The sequence below is a fragment of the Maylandia zebra genome, linkage group LG10 (assembly GCF_041146795.1).
Source record: "Maylandia zebra isolate NMK-2024a linkage group LG10, Mzebra_GT3a, whole genome shotgun sequence".
Taxonomy (NCBI): domain Eukaryota; kingdom Metazoa; phylum Chordata; class Actinopteri; order Cichliformes; family Cichlidae; genus Maylandia; species Maylandia zebra.
This window is the reverse complement of record NC_135176.1, coordinates 20689897-20707371: the sequence shown is the minus strand read 5'-3', so window position 1 is coordinate 20707371 and position 17475 is coordinate 20689897. Positions and strand designations below refer to the sequence as shown.

Sequence of the window (17475 nt, the reverse complement as noted above, 5' to 3'; positions counted from 1 at the left end):
AATGAACAACAAAAGAGGTGCTTTTTACCAGGTTGCGTGCACTTCACCACTGCAATTACTAAAAAGACAAAGTGTCCCTACTGTTTTTGTGCGTTTCCTGTATACTAATGCACAGAAGACAGGGCAGGGAATAGAGTACAAATGACAGAGCAGAGGAGAGCTGGATGGAGAGGAAAAAAAAGAAGAACAATGTCTCAGTGTCCTTGAGGCTAATTGTGCTGCCTCTGAGCGGCTCTCCGTCACTTTGAGACAAAGCCAGAAACTGCTGCGCACACAAACTGGCTCCACTATATGAATAACAAAGCTGTCAGTTGGCTGTAGAAACCTCTTATCTAACAGTTGAAGGCCGCAGTAGGTGTACTGAATACTGCGCATTTGATTGGACCCCTGAGGCGCTGGTGCCCCAAGGCTTTCCGCGCAGTAACACCAGACGTCAGGCTTGCCATAGTTGTAACTAATGTCTCAATTTTGGCTCAACTTTCCCATTCTCCAACTCATTTCACAATAACATGCTCGCAGCCTCTAGGCTCAAACACACCAGCGCTTTATTTTGCTTCATTACTCTTTCCCCTTCTCTAAATCTCACTCCTTTATTTCATATTACCTAATGAAGTGGCCATCAGTCAACATTGCCTCATTTACACAGCTGTTAGCTGTCAGCCAGCTCGTAGATATCCCCTGAACAAAGTGGCACCATCTCTGATCAGACAGGTCTAAATACTCTCTGGGAAACCTTAAATTTATGAACAGAAAACTCTTATTACTAACACTGGATGTAAATGTGTATAAATAATGCAGATGTGATATGAAGACTGAAAAAAAAGCAATTGCAGCTTGCATTATTATCATTGTGCATGAGCAGCCTTTTATTTCTTTATGTTAGTAGTATGATTGTGCACTTTTTTGGCAAAGCCTGCAGTGAAGTGTTTGCGATAGCAGTGAAAGTCAGGTAGGTGGCCAAAATTAAATATCTCAGCAAATATCAGATTTTCATGAAAGGCTGCTAAAGCTATTTTAGTTACCCAGCACATAAACCAATGTGGCTTTGGTGAAGCCTTGACTTTTTCTTTTTTTTCCATTTGAAGAAATAAATATGACAGCTATAAAGTGGAACACCGCAAAATGCTGTAGGGATGCTTATCAGAAGATCTTTCAACAAGCAAAGAACCATTCAGAGGTGGACTGTCCTGCTGCATAACCCAAGTGAACTATAGCATCAGGGCACGAACTGATGATCAGACATTGTCCTTCAGGAGTTACTGGTAGAGAGTGGAATTAATGGTTTCATCACTTGCAACAAGACTTCCAGGTCCTGAAGTCTTTTTTGGTCAGCAGTGGTTTTTGCCTTGGATCTCTTCCATTTCTGACATTTTTGCCCAGTCTCTTTCTTATATTAAACTAAGAACGCTGACCTTAACTGAGGCAAGTGAGGCCTTTTACATGACTTGATAGGCTGTTTTGGGAAGGTGTTCACTGTTCCAAGTTGTCTCCTTTTGTAGATAAAGGCTTTCACTATAGAGTCCCCTGAAACCCTTTCCAGAATAATAGAAGTCATTACTTTGTTTCTTTAAATCATAGTACGATCTGTTGCTCTTTTAGCCTATTTAAGGGATTTCTTGATTGAACAGGTCTGGCAATAATCAGAGTTGGACATGGCTCATAACATTGAACTGACAAGAGAGGGCAATTACTTTTTCCACATATGGCCAGGATTTTTTGTATTCACTCAGATTAACCTCTATTATTATTATTCTTTTATTATCTTAAACATTTAAGTGTGACTTAGAAATCAGGAAGGGGTCAAATATTTGGTACAGGTAGCTGGTACATGAAAAAACGTATTCAGTGGGAGATTACACAACCCATTTAGTCCCCTGTAGTTGTACTATTGTACTATTATTACTGTTCATGGTGGTACTTCTCTGTCTCAGCAGTGGTGCAGCACATCCTGCAGTTTTGGTAACATATTCCTGTAAGTGTGAAAACACAATTTTAATTTCCAGAATACCAGCGTTGCACGTTAACACCGTTTTATCTAAATTTTGAGTCTTATTTATCAGTTTGTATATAAAAAATATTTATTTTAGCTATTAATATTTCATTCCTTCTACTGCATCTGTGAATAAAATTTCAAATTAAACCACCCGTATTAAAAATACATCACCATGAGTTTTCTGTAGCTGCTTTAATATATCACTGGCAAGCGCTTCTACATCTGGAAGAGGCGGGTTAATGATTCCCCCACCTACATGGGTACAGCCTCTCCAGCAATTTCCTTTGAGAGTCTATTTACAGATATCAAATTAGTCATGTATATTTTATGTAAACATCCTGTTTCACTGTGACCTTTTAATACTTCTGTGTCTGACTCAAGAGTCACTTTTAGATCTGTAATATATCTCTGTGCAGTAAGCTGATGATTGCCTCACAATGTGACGATGGACACTTTGGTTGCCAACAGAATTTATAGATATGTGGGTTTTTTTGAAAACACACGTTTCTATATTTGAGTGAAGGAGCAAGTGATTGAATAAGGCATGAAGAAGTATATGAAGTGCATTTCAGAAAAGATGGCTTAAGCTCATCAATCTCAGCCTGCCATTCTCTCTTTGTGTCTCTCCATCGTTCCATCTCCAGTCACAGTATTTGTCATGGTCCTGCGACCATGACTCAGTGACTTTATGTTTATGTTCTTTATTGTTATTACTTTCATTATTATTCATGGCTGTTTTGGGATGGTTTGTGTTTGGGATTTTAGACACTGGGTTCTGGGTTTGTGCTCCCTCTGTTGGTCCCTGGTGTTAGTGTTCCCCTGTCTCGTCAGGTTAATCAGGTCCAGCTGTTTCCCCCACCTGTGTGTGATTTCCCAGTGTCTCTTTGTGTACTTATAGTGTGTGATTTCCTCTGCTCCTCGTCGCGTCGTCTGTGTTCATACCCTGTGAAATCCCCTGCGTGCTCTCCCTGCTGTTCTCCCTTCATGTTCAGGTTTGCTATTTCTTTGTGTAGTTTCTCCCAGTTAGTTCATCCTTAGTTCTGTTTTACCATCCCCACTTTATATTTGATATTATCAATAAATCACCCTCACACCTGAATAAGTGCTGCGTTTTGAGTCCTCCTTCCACTCTCCACACGGCCGCTGCCCCGGACCGTGACAGTACGACGCGACCACAAGATGGACCCAGCAGCGCTTAATCCGTCCAGGGAGCTACGGGAGACGCTCATCGATGCCACACAGGAGCTGATCGACCTGTGGCTGGAAAGCCCGGGTGGCACGTCCCAGCGCGCTATAGAGAGGCGGCTACAGCGTCTGGTGACCGGTCTCCCATGGCTTCTGGACTCGCTCTGTTCGTGGGAGCGGGAGTTTCTCCTTTTGGACCTTGGACTTCACCCCCCGTCTGCATTTACTTTCGAGCAGCCCGAGGCGGTGAGTGAGCGGGATGCATTGGCTTCCCCAGATTCCAGGACTTTGTTTTCTGGGGCTATTCAGAGCGGGATGGGAGACTGTACGGGTCGCTTACCTACCTTCGTGGTAACGGATCCTTCCCAAGTGGGCGTGTACAAACCCTCTGCAAAACTGACAGACTGTGTCTCTGCCGCTCCTTCTGAGCCAGGACTTTTTCGCCATTCTCCGGCTCAGTTCTGTGTCCAGCCACAAGCTTCCCGGTCTGTAGCTCAACCGTTAGCCTCCCTAAGGGCACAATTACCTGTTCCGCCGCCGCTCCAGTTAGCCACTCAACCCATAGTTTAGTTAATGGCTGAGTCACAATATTCACACTGTTTTTCCACCGCTGTTTCTAAGCAGGGAGATGAACTGTTTTACAACGGACCTGTTCCTCAAAAGCTGGCAACATTAGAGACTGTTGCTCACTCCGGGGCTTCCCCAGAGGCTGGGTTACTGCCCTCAGCTTACTCTGGACCCCTGGAGGCCAAGATGCCAGCTGTGAACTGCACCGGGCTGTCACTGCCTGAGCAGGGTCAGTGCTCTGCGCAGCTGCAGCCCTCCGTACGTGCGCCAGAGGCCCACGTGCCTACTGGTTTTGTTTCACGTGCACCAGAGGCCCACGTGCCTACTGGTTTTGTTTCATGTGTGCCAGAGGCCCACGTGCCTCCTAGTTTTGTTTTGTGTGTGCCGGGGGCCCCGGTGCCCGCTGGTTCTGCGGCTGTTTTCGCTGGGGGGCCCGAGGAGCCCGTCCAGCCTCCTGCTTCGCCTGCTGGGGGGCCCGGGGAGCCCGTCCAGCCTCCTGCTTCGCTAGCTGGGGGGCCCGGGGAGCCCGTCCAGCCTCATGCCACACTGACTGCCACGTCGGCTGGGGGGCCCGAGGATCCCGTCCGGCCACCTGTGGCTGCTTCTCCACCTGTGGCTGCAGCGCCGCCTCCTGCAGTATCATCACCTGCAGCGCTACCACCTGCTACTGCCACGCCTCAGCCTGAAGCTTCAGCCTCGCCTGGTTCTGGTCCAGCTTCATCCTCGCCCGGCCCGGTTCCAGCTACAGCTTCGTCCTCGCCTGGCCCAGCTTCAGCTGCAGCTTCGTCCTCGCCCGGCCCAGCTTCAGCTACAGCTTCGTCTTCGCCCGGCCCGGCTTCAGCTACAGCTTCTTCATCGCCTGGTCCGGCTTCATCCTCGCCTGGCCCGGTTTCATCCACGCCTGGTCCGGCTTCATCCTCAGCTTCATCCTCGCCTGATTCTGGTCCAGCTTCATCCTCACCTCGCCCAGCTTCAGCTACAGCTTCGCCCGGCCCAGCTTCAGCTACAGCTTCGTCCTTGCCCGGCCCGGCTTCAGCTACAGCTTCTTCATCGCCTGGTCCGGTCTCATCCACGCCTGGTCCGGTTTCATCCACGCCTGGCCCGGTTTCATCCACGCCTGGCCCGGTTTCATCTCCAGCTTCATCCACGCCTGGTCCAGCCTTCGTGTCTGCATCCTCGTCTGGTCCAGCCTTCGTGCCCGCATCCTCGGCCACAGTATCCTCATCTTCACCCACTGCGCCTGGTCCAGCCTCCGCTTCAGCATCCTCATCAGCCTCGCCTGGTCCAGCCTCCGTGTCTGCATCCTCATCAGCCTCGCCTGGTCCAGCCTCCGTGTCTGCATCCTCGTCTGGTCGAGCCTCCGTGTCTGCATCCTCGGCTGGTCCAGCCTCCGTGTCTGCATCGTCGTCTGGTCCAGCCTCCGTGTCTGCATCGTCATCTGGTCCAGCCTCCGTGTCTGCATCATCATCTCCGCCTGCTGCGGTCCCGGCTTCCGTGCCCTCAGCCTCGCCTGGCCCAGCCTCGTTTGGGTCTGGAGCTAAACGGCCGTTTTCTGGACCGCTGGCTAGGCTACTGGCCGGGCACCATCACCTGAGCGGCCGCCGTTGCCTTCCGCATGGCCGGCCTCCTGAACCTTTTGTGCGCCTCCACGGCCTTCTTCGTGGCCGGCCTCCTGAACTGTCCCATCCTGGCCTCCTGTGTTATCGGGCCCCTGGCCGGCCACCTGAACTGTGTTTTGGACTCTGCTCCCCTGTGAGGTTTTTTTTGTGAACATTTGTTTGGGACTCTGGGGCCTCCGTCTTTGGTCTTGGCCCGGTCCCTCCGTCCTGGGCCCCCTGCCGCCCGCCCGGATCTGGTGGTGTGTTTCTGTGGCTGTCGGGGGCCAGCCCTTGAGGGGGGGGTACTGTCATGGTCCTGCGACCATGACTCAGTGACTTTATGTTTATGTTCTTTATTGTTATTACTTTCATTATTATTCATGGCTGTTTTGGGATGGTTTGTGTTTGGGATTTTAGACACTGGGTTCTGGGTTTGTGCTCCCTCTGTTGGTCCCTGGTGTTAGTGTTCCCCTGTCTCGTCAGGTTAATCAGGTCCAGCTGTTTCCCCCACCTGTGTGTGATTTCCCAGTGTCTCTTTGTGTACTTATAGTGTGTGATTTCCTCTGCTCCTCGTCGCGTCGTCTGTGTTCATACCCTGTGAAATCCCCTGCGTGCTCTCCCTGCTGTTCTCCCTTCATGTTCAGGTTTGCTATTTCTTTGTGTAGTTTCTCCCAGTTAGTTCATCCTTAGTTCTGTTTTACCATCCCCACTTTATATTTGATATTATCAATAAATCACCCTCACACCTGAATAAGTGCTGCGTTTTGAGTCCTCCTTCCACTCTCCACACGGCCGCTGCCCCGGACCGTGACAGTATTATTATTTTTTTCTTTTTTTCAGATTTGATATCCCCTGTGGAAAAGCTGTCAGAACATTTCTTCTTTGCCCATCTTCCCAGTATGTGAGACCTGTTATCGCAGTGAATGCTGTTTCGTTTTTCATCCCTAAGAACTGAGCTGTGGGAGAGAGTTGGTCTTTGGTGAAGTTTAGCGTGGAAAGCAGCTGTAGATAAATTTTTGACACCTTTGATTCTTCGGGATTCCTTGTGATAAAAATAATTAATGAAAACCATTAAAAATAGAGAAGAACATTTGTACAACATGAGTTATAACAGGATGAACTGATGTTAAAATCAAGACAATTAATATTTAATTTAAATGACAGCAGACATTCACGTTGGCACATTTTTTATCTTAACTACCGTAATTGTCGGGCTATAAGCCGCTACTTTTTGCACAAGCTTTGAACCCTGCGGCTTTTAGTCAGGTGCGGCTTTTCTATGGATTGTCCATGATTTTTGTCATATCGTAAGACGATTTGTTTTGTTTGTTCCGCTGTTGTACGGCACTACGTTGCCTGGCGGAAGGATCGGGGTTCAAGAGTGGTATGTTAGTCACATGTCCATCCGCCAGGCAACGTAGTGCCGTACGAAGTAGCGCGAAAAACAAACTTCAAAGTAGCGCTACGCGTTCAGCGGGAGTCCACCGGTGGATTCTGACAGCGTGGAAAAGTGTGAAAACATCCACGATCACCACCGGATTTTGAAGGGCTGGACTGCTGCATGATGGAGAGGAGGACTCTGACACTGACAATGAGGATTTCTTTGGTTTTGAAAGTGACAACGAAGGAGAGAAGCGGAGAGTGGATGACGAAGCCATCCTGAGCCTGTTTGTATCCGACACTGGAGAAGAGGACTTTGGTGGTTTTAGTGCGCAGGAAGAAGAGAAAGATGGTGGTGAATGACTGACTTTTCTTCTTGTTAAAGCCGTGTCACTGCACCTGAGCCTAAAAGGTAGTCCGAATCTATTTTTCTGGTGTGCTGTAGGCTACTGTTATGTACTACATGTGCAAATATGTACCCATAACTTGTTTTTCAAGTTATGGGTACAAACAGCCATCTCTTTCCTGACAATTCGCTTTGTGCATATTCTCTTACATATGATAAGTCAACATTGAAACACCTGCGGCTTTTAGTCAGGTGCGGCTAATGTATGTACAAAACAGGATTTTCCCCTGATTTTAGCTTGTGCGGCTAATATTCAGGTGCGCTTTGTAGTCCGGGAAATACGGTAGTTAAAATAAGGTAAATCTGTTATAACGTTACTTTTGTTTTTTACCTGCTGGATCAGCCTATATTATCTTTAAATCTATTTACATTTTTTTTTAAATAATGGTCTTCAACACATAAATACGGGGATCTCTGCAAATCTAATCTGAGTACTTCATACTACAATGCACTTCATTACTTAAACCTGTCCAAGTCCTGGCTAATGCAAAAATGTATTCAGCGAATCAAATGGCAGGAATTCAAGTATATAAGAATTCCAGACATGGTTAAGACAACCTACTGAAATTTTAACTGAATTAAGGGAATTAATAGGGAACAAAGGTGATTTAAGTGACTGTAAACATAGCATGGTTGTTGGTACTTAACAGGCTTGGCTGAGTTTTTCAGAAATTTGTGATTGTTAGGGATTTTCCTACACGACCATCTCGAAGGTTTATGGAGAACGATCCATTAAAAGAGAAAAAGTGAGCAGTAGTTCTCTGGGTGAAAAAGCCTTATTGATGTCCAAGGTCAACAGAGAATAGCCAGACTACTTCAAGTTAATAAAAAGCCAATAGAAACTCAAATAACCGCTTGTTACATCCATGTAGAGATGTCATCAGAACTTAAGAGTAAAATTCTTTAAATGTGACTGCATTTGTTTTTATTTGGCACTGGAGGTACAGAGGCAGCAGAACATCCAGATCTGTTCAGAGAATTGAAGGTGAGTGAGTTTCAGTTTAAATTAAAAGTTTGGATACTTTTAAGTGTTATCTTTTTTTTTGTTATCCTGAAATGCACGCTGCTATTTAGATTGACAGCTAACATTGTGAAATCAGCTTTGTGCGATGCGATATTAAATGCTTATAATAACGTGATGTAACTCTAACATTAGTAGGTTACATGGCAAATATTCTAATATTTCAGTCAGTGTCTTGTCAACAAAATGTAATGTTAAGATTTTAAATAAATGACCCGCCATCATGTTAGAGTTTTTAAAAGAACTTCAAGAAGTTCATCTTTAAGTATGTGGGATACAAATTTTGTTTTGATATCGAATTGGCTGTCCATTAATTCAACTACTGGTACTAACTATTCAATTTCTGGTATTGTGACCCTACAACCAAGATATGCAGAGGAACGTCTATGAACGCACGACATACTGAACCCTGAAGCGGAAGGGCAAGATCACACCAGGTGCTGTTCCTGTCAGCTTAAAACAGAAAACTGAGGCTACAATTCACACAGCCTCATCAAAGTTAAAAAACAGAAGAATGTAAAAATGTTGCCTGGTTTAAGGAGTCACAGTTTCTGCTGTGACGATGGTGGGGTCATCTGAATTGGCGGGTAACGAGCATGGATCATGCTTTTTATAAACAATTCAGGCTAAGGCTGTGCGATATGAACAAAATCGCATATCCCGATATAAGAATTCTATCGTTCCGATAACGATATAAATCACAAAAATGTAACATTTTCTGTAAATTCTGTGAATCTCGGGCAGCTCGACTTGCGTGAAGTGTTTCCAGCTGCGCGTCATGTAGCTGGAGTCGAGTGTTTTAACAGATGCATGAAACGATACATTTTTAGACATAAGTTGTAACGACCGCCGTTTTCTTTGTGAGTATTTATTACACAGCGTGCTGCGGGGAAAAGCCTGTTCTAACGTTTGAGTCTAAGGTTTATTTTTTTTTGCTTCTCATCCATAAATAATCTGCTCTTTCACGTGATTCAGTTTATTTTGAAAAGTCTCAACAGGATCTTGAGCTTTATTGTGAAAGGTTTATGTGGAACATAAACAAGCTGACACGTGATGCTGTTACCGTCGTTGTTGCTAACCACAACGCATAAAAACAGGCGCTTGCCCGTCAGTAGTGTGGTTATATAAAATATAAGAGAAAGAGAGAAAGAAGAAATTAATATAGCCACTACAGTGACCATCAAAAGGATGAAAAAATATTGCCGTAAACAGTTTATTTTGCGACACCACGAAACAAACGATAGCGTAAAATGAAACGATAGACGTTTTTATATCGTCATCCGATATATATTGTTATATCGAACAGCCCTAATTCAGGCTCGTGGTGTAATGGCATGGGGGGATATGTTCTTGGCAAACTTACTACCAACTGAGCATGGTTTTAACACCACAGCCTACCTGAGCATTATTGCGGACCGTATCCACCCTTTTATCACCACAGCTGTTTAGTTCATATGAAAATAAAAATCTTAATCATGGCGACCTATGAAAGAAAAGCTTTGCACCATTACCATGACCCAACAATTACTGGGGCTCAATCCTGAAAGTCTCTGTTAGCCTGTCAGAGTGAGTACTGCTGGTCCTCTTATCAGGAAAGTAAGAGCAGCTATTTGCATTCCCCAGCATCTGAGGTAGAAATCAATCTGTGGCTACACAGACAGAATATAAACCAGCAGGGCTTTAAATCCAAAGGTGCAACACTCCAACCAACCAGCAGCACTGCAGTACTGTTGGATTACACAGTGGAAAGAAAGCATGAGCCCTGAATGGCTGCTACAGTATAAAATAAACACAAAACTGTTGAAGGCTGAACATGCATACATGTATTTCATTCATTTAAATACTGAAGATAAACTGACACTGTCTATTATTTTGCATGAATTTAATGGTCCTTAGGTCTCCTTAAGGTATTCATCAACTAACTAGTGTTCAGTCAAAGCAATACCAGCTGTTCGCTCTATAGTGATGGTAAACTCACTGTTATCCTTTTTTATGCATGTTTCCCAACATGTTATGACAGATGATTGACAAAACGATTAATTTCTTCATTTGGGAAATACTCTATATGGAATCTAAATCTAATCATAAACAAAAAAAGATATCTAAATGATCCCCCGCTAAAGCTCGCTATTCAAACTGTTAAACAAAAAACAGACTGTGTAGGCTTTGCGTTTCATCTGATCTGGCCTACAGCCTCTGTGCACATCCAGCCAGATAAACGTATAAAAAATATATTTAGAATCTGTGGCGATTTGGCAAATTAACATGAGCGATGGTTCATCTGGTTAGGAGGCCCAAAGCCGTCACAACGCATAAGAAATCATCCGCTGATCCATTACTGATTTGACTGCCTGATGGAGGGTTCTCAATACCAGGAATTCCTCTTTAATTTATGAGGATAAGAACAAAGAATCGCAAAAAGAAAGAACAAGACTTGAAAGCGTCTCTGAAGTAACTGAGGGAAGTGAGAACAATAAAAGAATGAGGATGTGTGTTAAACAGGACGAGAGTGATTATAAGTCTCTTACTGCCTTTGAAGCAAGTCTTGGTAGCTTAGCTTTGTTCTTAGAGGAATGATAAACAGAAACGATCTGCGTGTCTCTCTCAGAGGCAGTCCACCTCTTGCCACCCTCCTCTGGTTGTTGTTGTTGATTTTCTTTCAAACTACCAGAAATCCAATCAAGATATTGGTGGCGCAGCAGAGGCCGTGATGCATCTCTGCCCAAATGAAATCAAATCTAATGCTTTTCTAATGCCTCAGCAGCATTTTCCTTCCATGCGTTGGTGTGCCTGTAAGTGTATGAACTCTACTGTCATAAAGTTACCCCACCCCTGCAAAAATCTGCAAATATCCCCGAGTAACCCTGTAGCCGGCAAGGTCACATACTCATCAGACAGGGATCAGGGAGAAAACAGCTGGACTCGTATTTGTAAAGCCGCTCACAACCGCACCGCTGATGTGGGGTACTAGTCGGGTCACATGGCCTACTAAAACCTCGCTTTGGCTTTAAAGGACAAAGAGAACAAAACTGGTCTCAGATCAGATTTTGAGAGAATGATAAAAGCTGATTACCAGTGAACTCTTTCTGGATAGGGCAAGTGGCAAAAACAGCAACCCAGTATTCAGTGAGATTATGAAGCCTGTCGCCGCAACGAGTCTACAGTTTCTGATTTAGACAAAGGAATGTTTTCCTACAGACACAATCAACGTCAAATAACAAAATGATTACCAGTATAGGTTCCTTACTCAAAAAAGGTAATGTATTACACTTCCTGTCATTTTTTAAACTTTACATTACTTAATGACTCCCTGAATAATGTAATTCTTTACACTACTTGTTGCATTACTGTGGATTAAGGCTTTTAAATCTTTGTGAATATTTTATTATTAATGAAGTCATTCACATCAACTGCATAAATCTGCAGCACAAATTTACAGCATTTGTAGCTCAATTTTTCAGATTTTTCAGATCAAAATAAACAGATCTGACCAATCAGACCACTGCATTTGGGAACATGTGTATTCATACCTCATGACACCAGTATTGAATATTCATCCATCCATCCATCTATTTTCTTTTGCTTATTCGCATGGGCAGCAGCCTAAGCAGAGAAGCCCAGACCTCCCTCTCCCTAGCCTCATCCTCCAGCAACTCCAAGACCAAGGCACTCCCAGGCCAGCCAAGAGATATAATCTCTCCAGCGTGTCCTGGGTCTGCCTCAGTACCTCCTCTGACTGGGACATGCCCGGAACACCTTGTCAGATGCTCAAACCACCTCAACTGGCTCCTTTTGATGTGGCGCAGTAGCGCCTCTAATCTGAGTGTTGGATGGCCGAACTCCACACCCTGTCTCTAAGGGCGAGGCCAGCCACCCTTTGGAGAAAGCTCATTTCTACCACTTGTATCTACGACCTCGTTCTTTCAGTCACTACCCAAAGCTCGTGACCATAGGTGAAGGTAAGAACGTAGAACGACTGTTAAATCGAGATCTCCTGCTCCCCTTGATCGTGAACAAGACTCTGAGTTACGTTAGGGTCCACTTGGAGCAGTAACTCGTACCTGACATAGAGTCGGCACTCTAGCCTTTTCCGGCTGAAGACCATGGCCTCAGACTTGGAGACATGGAAATAGTAAAATAACACAGTTTTGCCACAGACTCATAGCTGGACGTTGCTCCGGGTCAATCAGCTCTCTGAAAAAAATTTTCTCCCTCCTAAAATGTGGTCTCAGCTCTGCCAACAAGAGTTCAAACTGCCCCACTGACATCCTGAAATATGCATGAAAGCAACCGTGTTTCGGCTTCAACTCTTGGAGAAAACCATGAAATTCTCAATGCTGCTGCCTTCTCGTGAGAATTAAATGAACCCAGAATCTCGGTTTCTTCCTTTTCTTGTTTTATGTTTAATTTTATGTTGCTTTTTTGCAGCACACTTGGTGTGTTAACAATATAAACTGTCGATTACAGCATGACATGCTGGTACAAATCCCTATCCTAATGAGGACATACACATGGTCTGTCTTTGATTGTTTAACTTTTAAACCAAAGTCATTGACACAACATTGAAAATCAGCCTAAAGGGACTTTTAAGTGATTGCTACAGTGACTCTGTCCAAAAAAAGGTAGAAATGGATGCTACATGGCTACAAGTCAGACTGCTCATCACTGTTGTTGTTTATGATCAGGCTCTGGCTGCTGGGCTAGACTCTGCATACCCTCAGCTTTAATGTGACTTTGGGTTCTTTGCTAGCTTTGTGTTAGCATGCCGTGCAAATGCTTGCAAAGAGCCAACGCTGTGTTAGCAGTACAGTGCCGCTGTTTCTTTCCTGGGTGCAGCTTACATTTTACCATCATGCTCTGGTATTTTTATACAATGAAAATGAAGGTAATTCTCAGACCTATACTCCTCAAAAGTCAAACACTGCTCCACCATTTTCTTCCTCCCTGCTAAACTGAAAACAGCCTATTATAGTGCAGGTGTGCAGGAAGAAAAGGGCACATTTTATGTATTTGTGTGCAAATAGTGAAATAACGTAATGTTATTTAATCAACGTGTGGTACTGAAAAAAATAGCAATGTGATTACTTTGTAATCTATTACACCCGACACTGGTGATAACAACGAGAAACAAGCTGTCTGGTCCTCTGTGCTTTCCGGACCTAAATAGCATAGATTCAGCTTAATGTTATCAGTCTGACCCACAGTTTGACTGCTTTGGGTCTCATGTGCAAGATTGGTGGCTTTATTCAAATCAGGAACTCCAAAGAAAAGGGACTCCAAATGAATTATAAAGTTGTTGCATAAGAGCTTAAAATATAAACAGATGAATTTTCTAGAGATTTCATAAAATCTGATGTCTAATTAAATATTTCATTATTTCTTGGCCTCTCTTGCATTCATGCATCACTTACCAGGAGGAAAATTCTCACACTTACAGCTCCAAACAAATGCTAAGATTAAGCAGCAAATTGACCTTTCCGACTCCCACACTGTCCTGACTGTTAACAAACGGATCCACTTTCGTTTGCATAGTGATAGATTAAAAGCAACACACACACACAAAAAAAAACTTGCCACGGTTTTGTTTGCTTAGTGTCCGAATGCACAAATGAGCACAAAATAAATGAGCACACGGAGGGGCTGAACTAACAATTTCCCAGTCCTGGGAGCAAGCCGGCAAAATCTGCATCAGCTGTCAGCAGATTTATCCAAAAGCAGCAAGCAAATGCAATCTTTGTGGATGCATCTCCTGAGGCATGTAAAAACTCAAAAACAAAGCCAAACAGAAAAAAAATTACATTAAAAAAAACAAAAAACTGCAAGCCATCCTGTTTGACCTCTTTTCCTCTTAAATGTCAACAGCAATAAGTCACTGGATGGGGACTTATACTCAACTCAGGTTATTCTCTCTGTCAGTCTCCCTTTTCAGGTAATCAATATAAGACATATTTGTGTAGTCACACAGTACAGTAATACAGCAATGAGTGAGTGTGTGTGTGTGTGTGTGTGTGTGTGTGTGTGTGTGTGTGTGTGTGTGTGTGTGTGTGTGCAAAGGCAGCTTCATCTACAGTACGTAGCAGTGTTGGTGAATCTGCTGGGACTGATTTAATCAGAGTAAAATGACTGACAGCTCTACTAAGAACGCCGTTTCACAAACTGGTGACAGAGACGACCTGTCACTCACGCACACGTGCACGCACGTGCCGCCTTTGTTGTAAGTATGCGCTGCTAGAATTCCCGCAAGCACAACCGTGAATGAAATTGCAAGTGTGTGCGCATGTGTGTGTGTTAGCACAGTGAATGGCAGGTCTCCTGAGTTAACAGGTAAATGAAATGGAAAGCGACTGTGCTTCCCTCAGCAGAATCCGCGCTGTGGGGTTCAGGCTGTGCTATCTGTTTCGCCTCGCAGCAGGCCAAACGGGAGCTCGTTTCATACGGTGGAGTTTTGTGTGTGTACGCTCAAAAATTTAAACCCTTTGTTAACGCATTTTTCAAAAAACGGGGTGACCATGATATGAAGAACACAAGCACAGCTAAACTTCAAATTTAAACACACAGCATAAGCCTCTTAAATTTGCCACATACAGTATAAACGTCCGGAGAAATGACATCTCCCTTAATGGGAATATTCCAGCTATGGAAGCCAGACACTTATTAACATCGTCAGCTGTTATGCAGCAACATTTTCACTCATTTGTCATCGTATTTCTGGCCATTGCTGGCTGTGTAGCTCCAATATTGACTCTCTCTGAGCTCAGATGTTCTCCAGAGGGAAATATCCAGCTCCTAAATGCTCCACTCTACCACCAGTTAGTTGCTTCGTGTCTGTCATTCAGTGATGTGAATAAAGTACATTTGGTTGTTAGAGGCTTTTCACTAAAAATGGCTAAACAGCAACTAAATAGGGGGGATTAATCATGCCATAAAGCTTCTTACAGCTACACATGAAGCTGATAGCTCTCTGTTGGTTTACCAACTCCAATAAAATACAAAAATATGGCGTTACAGTCCAAAGTTATGGATTTATTTCTCAAAATGTATCTAATTTGATTTGTTTTTACTTCTACAAGTCATTGGTCACTTGGTGAGAGGAGAAATATGGATTAATATAGCTGAAAAATGTTCATCCTTACATCCAAACAGCGAAACAAACAATCCACAATAAAGCTTTCATGTGTGCAAAAAGTGACAATGAGCTCGCCTTGCTGCCTAATTCCATTAATTCTTATAATGCGCAATCAGTGCTGCTCTCTCTTCCAACCCGGCACATACACCAATCGGCGCTGCACTGCCACCATGGTAACTGGATTAACGAGCGGCGGCGCAGTTACTATGGGATGTCAAGATGACAAATGACAGTCTGTCTGGCACCAAATCTGTCTCCTAATCTCAGCTGGAAGACAAAGGACATGGCTGGGAGACAGATAAGATGAATGAATGTGTGAATAAATGGAGAAAGAAAACATAATACACACACACACACACACACGGATGGCAAATAAAAGTAAAAATCGACATAATATAAATCAACGTGATTTTGAGACATTTAGTGACCCATTGTGAACTACAAATATGAGGTCCTGCAATCCTGGGATAACAGGAGATCACCTCCATCAGGAGTGAAATACTTCCTCACCAGATAAAGGTGAACACTCACATCAACTTTGTATTGATCTGCAATGATCCTCCCCTCAAGAGGGTGGGGGGGCAAGTGGTTTCAAACAATAACAGCAAAATGCCTCCCACAGCTTAACAGAGCCATCATATCACCTTTTTTTTCCCCCTTTGCTGTGTTTGTCTGTGTGTGGGAGGATGGCACAGGTCAAAAGCACTGAGGCAATGGCAGCGAAGGCAGATTTGGGAAGAAGATGCACAGAAGCTGGTGGGCAGTCTCTCACCTTGTCAGGTGCTTGGCTCTGGAGGCTGCCAACATCCAGTGGAGTGATGAGGGGCACATTCTGAAAGCCGTCCTCCACGCTCACAGGTTTGGCGCCTTTGTCCTGCAGATTACTCCCCAGTTTCACCATCTTCAGCCTTTAGTATTCCTTTATTTCCCCGAAGCCTACTTCTGAAAAGAGGAAGTTTTGCACCTTTACAGCCTCTCAGGTCAATGAAAGCTGGCAAACGCTGGTTGATTGATGGGGACGATTTTTAATGAAACGGTGAATAAAAATGTTGAATTAAGCGGAGTGTAGCTGTGAGGCAGCTTACGCACAAAAAGGTGCTCAAATAATGCCTGAATGATTGATTGGTGAATGATTAGAGTAAAAACAGGAAATCGGAGGGAGGGGAATTTTTTTCGTTTACACTGAAACATGTATCTGAGTGAAAACTACCGAAAAACAAGGTGGGGGGGGAAAGGAAATATGCATTCTGTCTTCAGCACCTTCTTTCTATCACAACAAAACCATCAGAAAATGAACGAATAACGCGTAAAAAAAAATAGGCTGATACTTACAGCTGCTCGTCCTTGTCCGCCCGGTTCCTCCGTGCTGCGGCACTGTTTGTGTGGACAGAGGCGGAGGGAGCGCAGATGAGGAGCAGGTGAGGCTGGAGGATGCTCTGCGGCGTCGCTGCTGCTGATGCTGCGGGAAAGCTGCGCTGCACCGCCGGAGACAAACTGGATGTCTGGCGGCAGGTTTCCTACCAGCAGGCAGCCCAACCCCTTTAATCCAAACAGCCTCTTCCTCTCCGAGCTGCTAACGCCAAGCCGCTGGAGTTGCCACTAGGGGGATGTTTGGGTTTTTTTTCCTCCTCTAAGAGTCTCGTTTGTTTTGCCAAAGTGGAAACTGGACTGTCGTTGCCTTTCAAGTTACCTGGTAAAGTCCGATTTTTCACCAACATATTTTAGAGCATTTTGGTCACTTTTGTTTGTTAAATGAATTAAAGCGGGTCCGGATCTAGCGTTGTGAATACACAGATCTAACCCGAAGAATAAAAGTGGACTGCTTGGAGCGGATTGATTTTGCTCTCCACCCTGAATATGACATCCCGATCACTTAGAAGTTGCTTAATATTCTCATTTCCCCAGTTTTAAAACGGACATTTTCCATAAAGAAGCAACATTACACGCATCACATGAAGGCAGCATGAAACATGCGGGACTCAAACTGGTTTCTTTGGTCCTACAGCGCCACCTGGTGGTTTAACAAGTGACACGCAGCCAGTGTAACAGTGCAGCTGATATTTCAAAAGAGGGCGTGTCCGTAATAATTTACCATTATCAGGTGGAGGCTGCACAAGGTAGAAACACTACTACTGCTAAAACTACTAAAACTAACACTACATCAAATACAGTTGCTTATCATATGAATAATACTAATAC

General features: G+C 44.2%; 1 protein-coding gene across 2 annotated transcripts in view; it reads right to left on the bottom strand.

The window, feature by feature from the left end:
* nsg2 (neuronal vesicle trafficking associated 2) overlaps positions 1-16933 on the bottom strand; it is a 58148-nt gene extending 41215 nt beyond the window's left edge. The window contains exons 1-2 of one of the 2 annotated variants that reach the window (XM_004550331.4): positions 16609-16933; positions 16049-16215 (exon numbers count right to left, since the gene is read on the bottom strand). In XM_004550331.4, the coding sequence (XP_004550388.1) occupies positions 16049-16177 (129 nt within the window). In that variant the 5' untranslated portion in view covers positions 16178-16215; positions 16609-16933. Of the gene's footprint in view, positions 1-16048; positions 16219-16608 lie in introns of both variants that reach the window. The other variant, XM_004550330.5, reaches the window with a different exon arrangement.
* Positions 16934-17475: the final 542 nt, after the last annotated feature.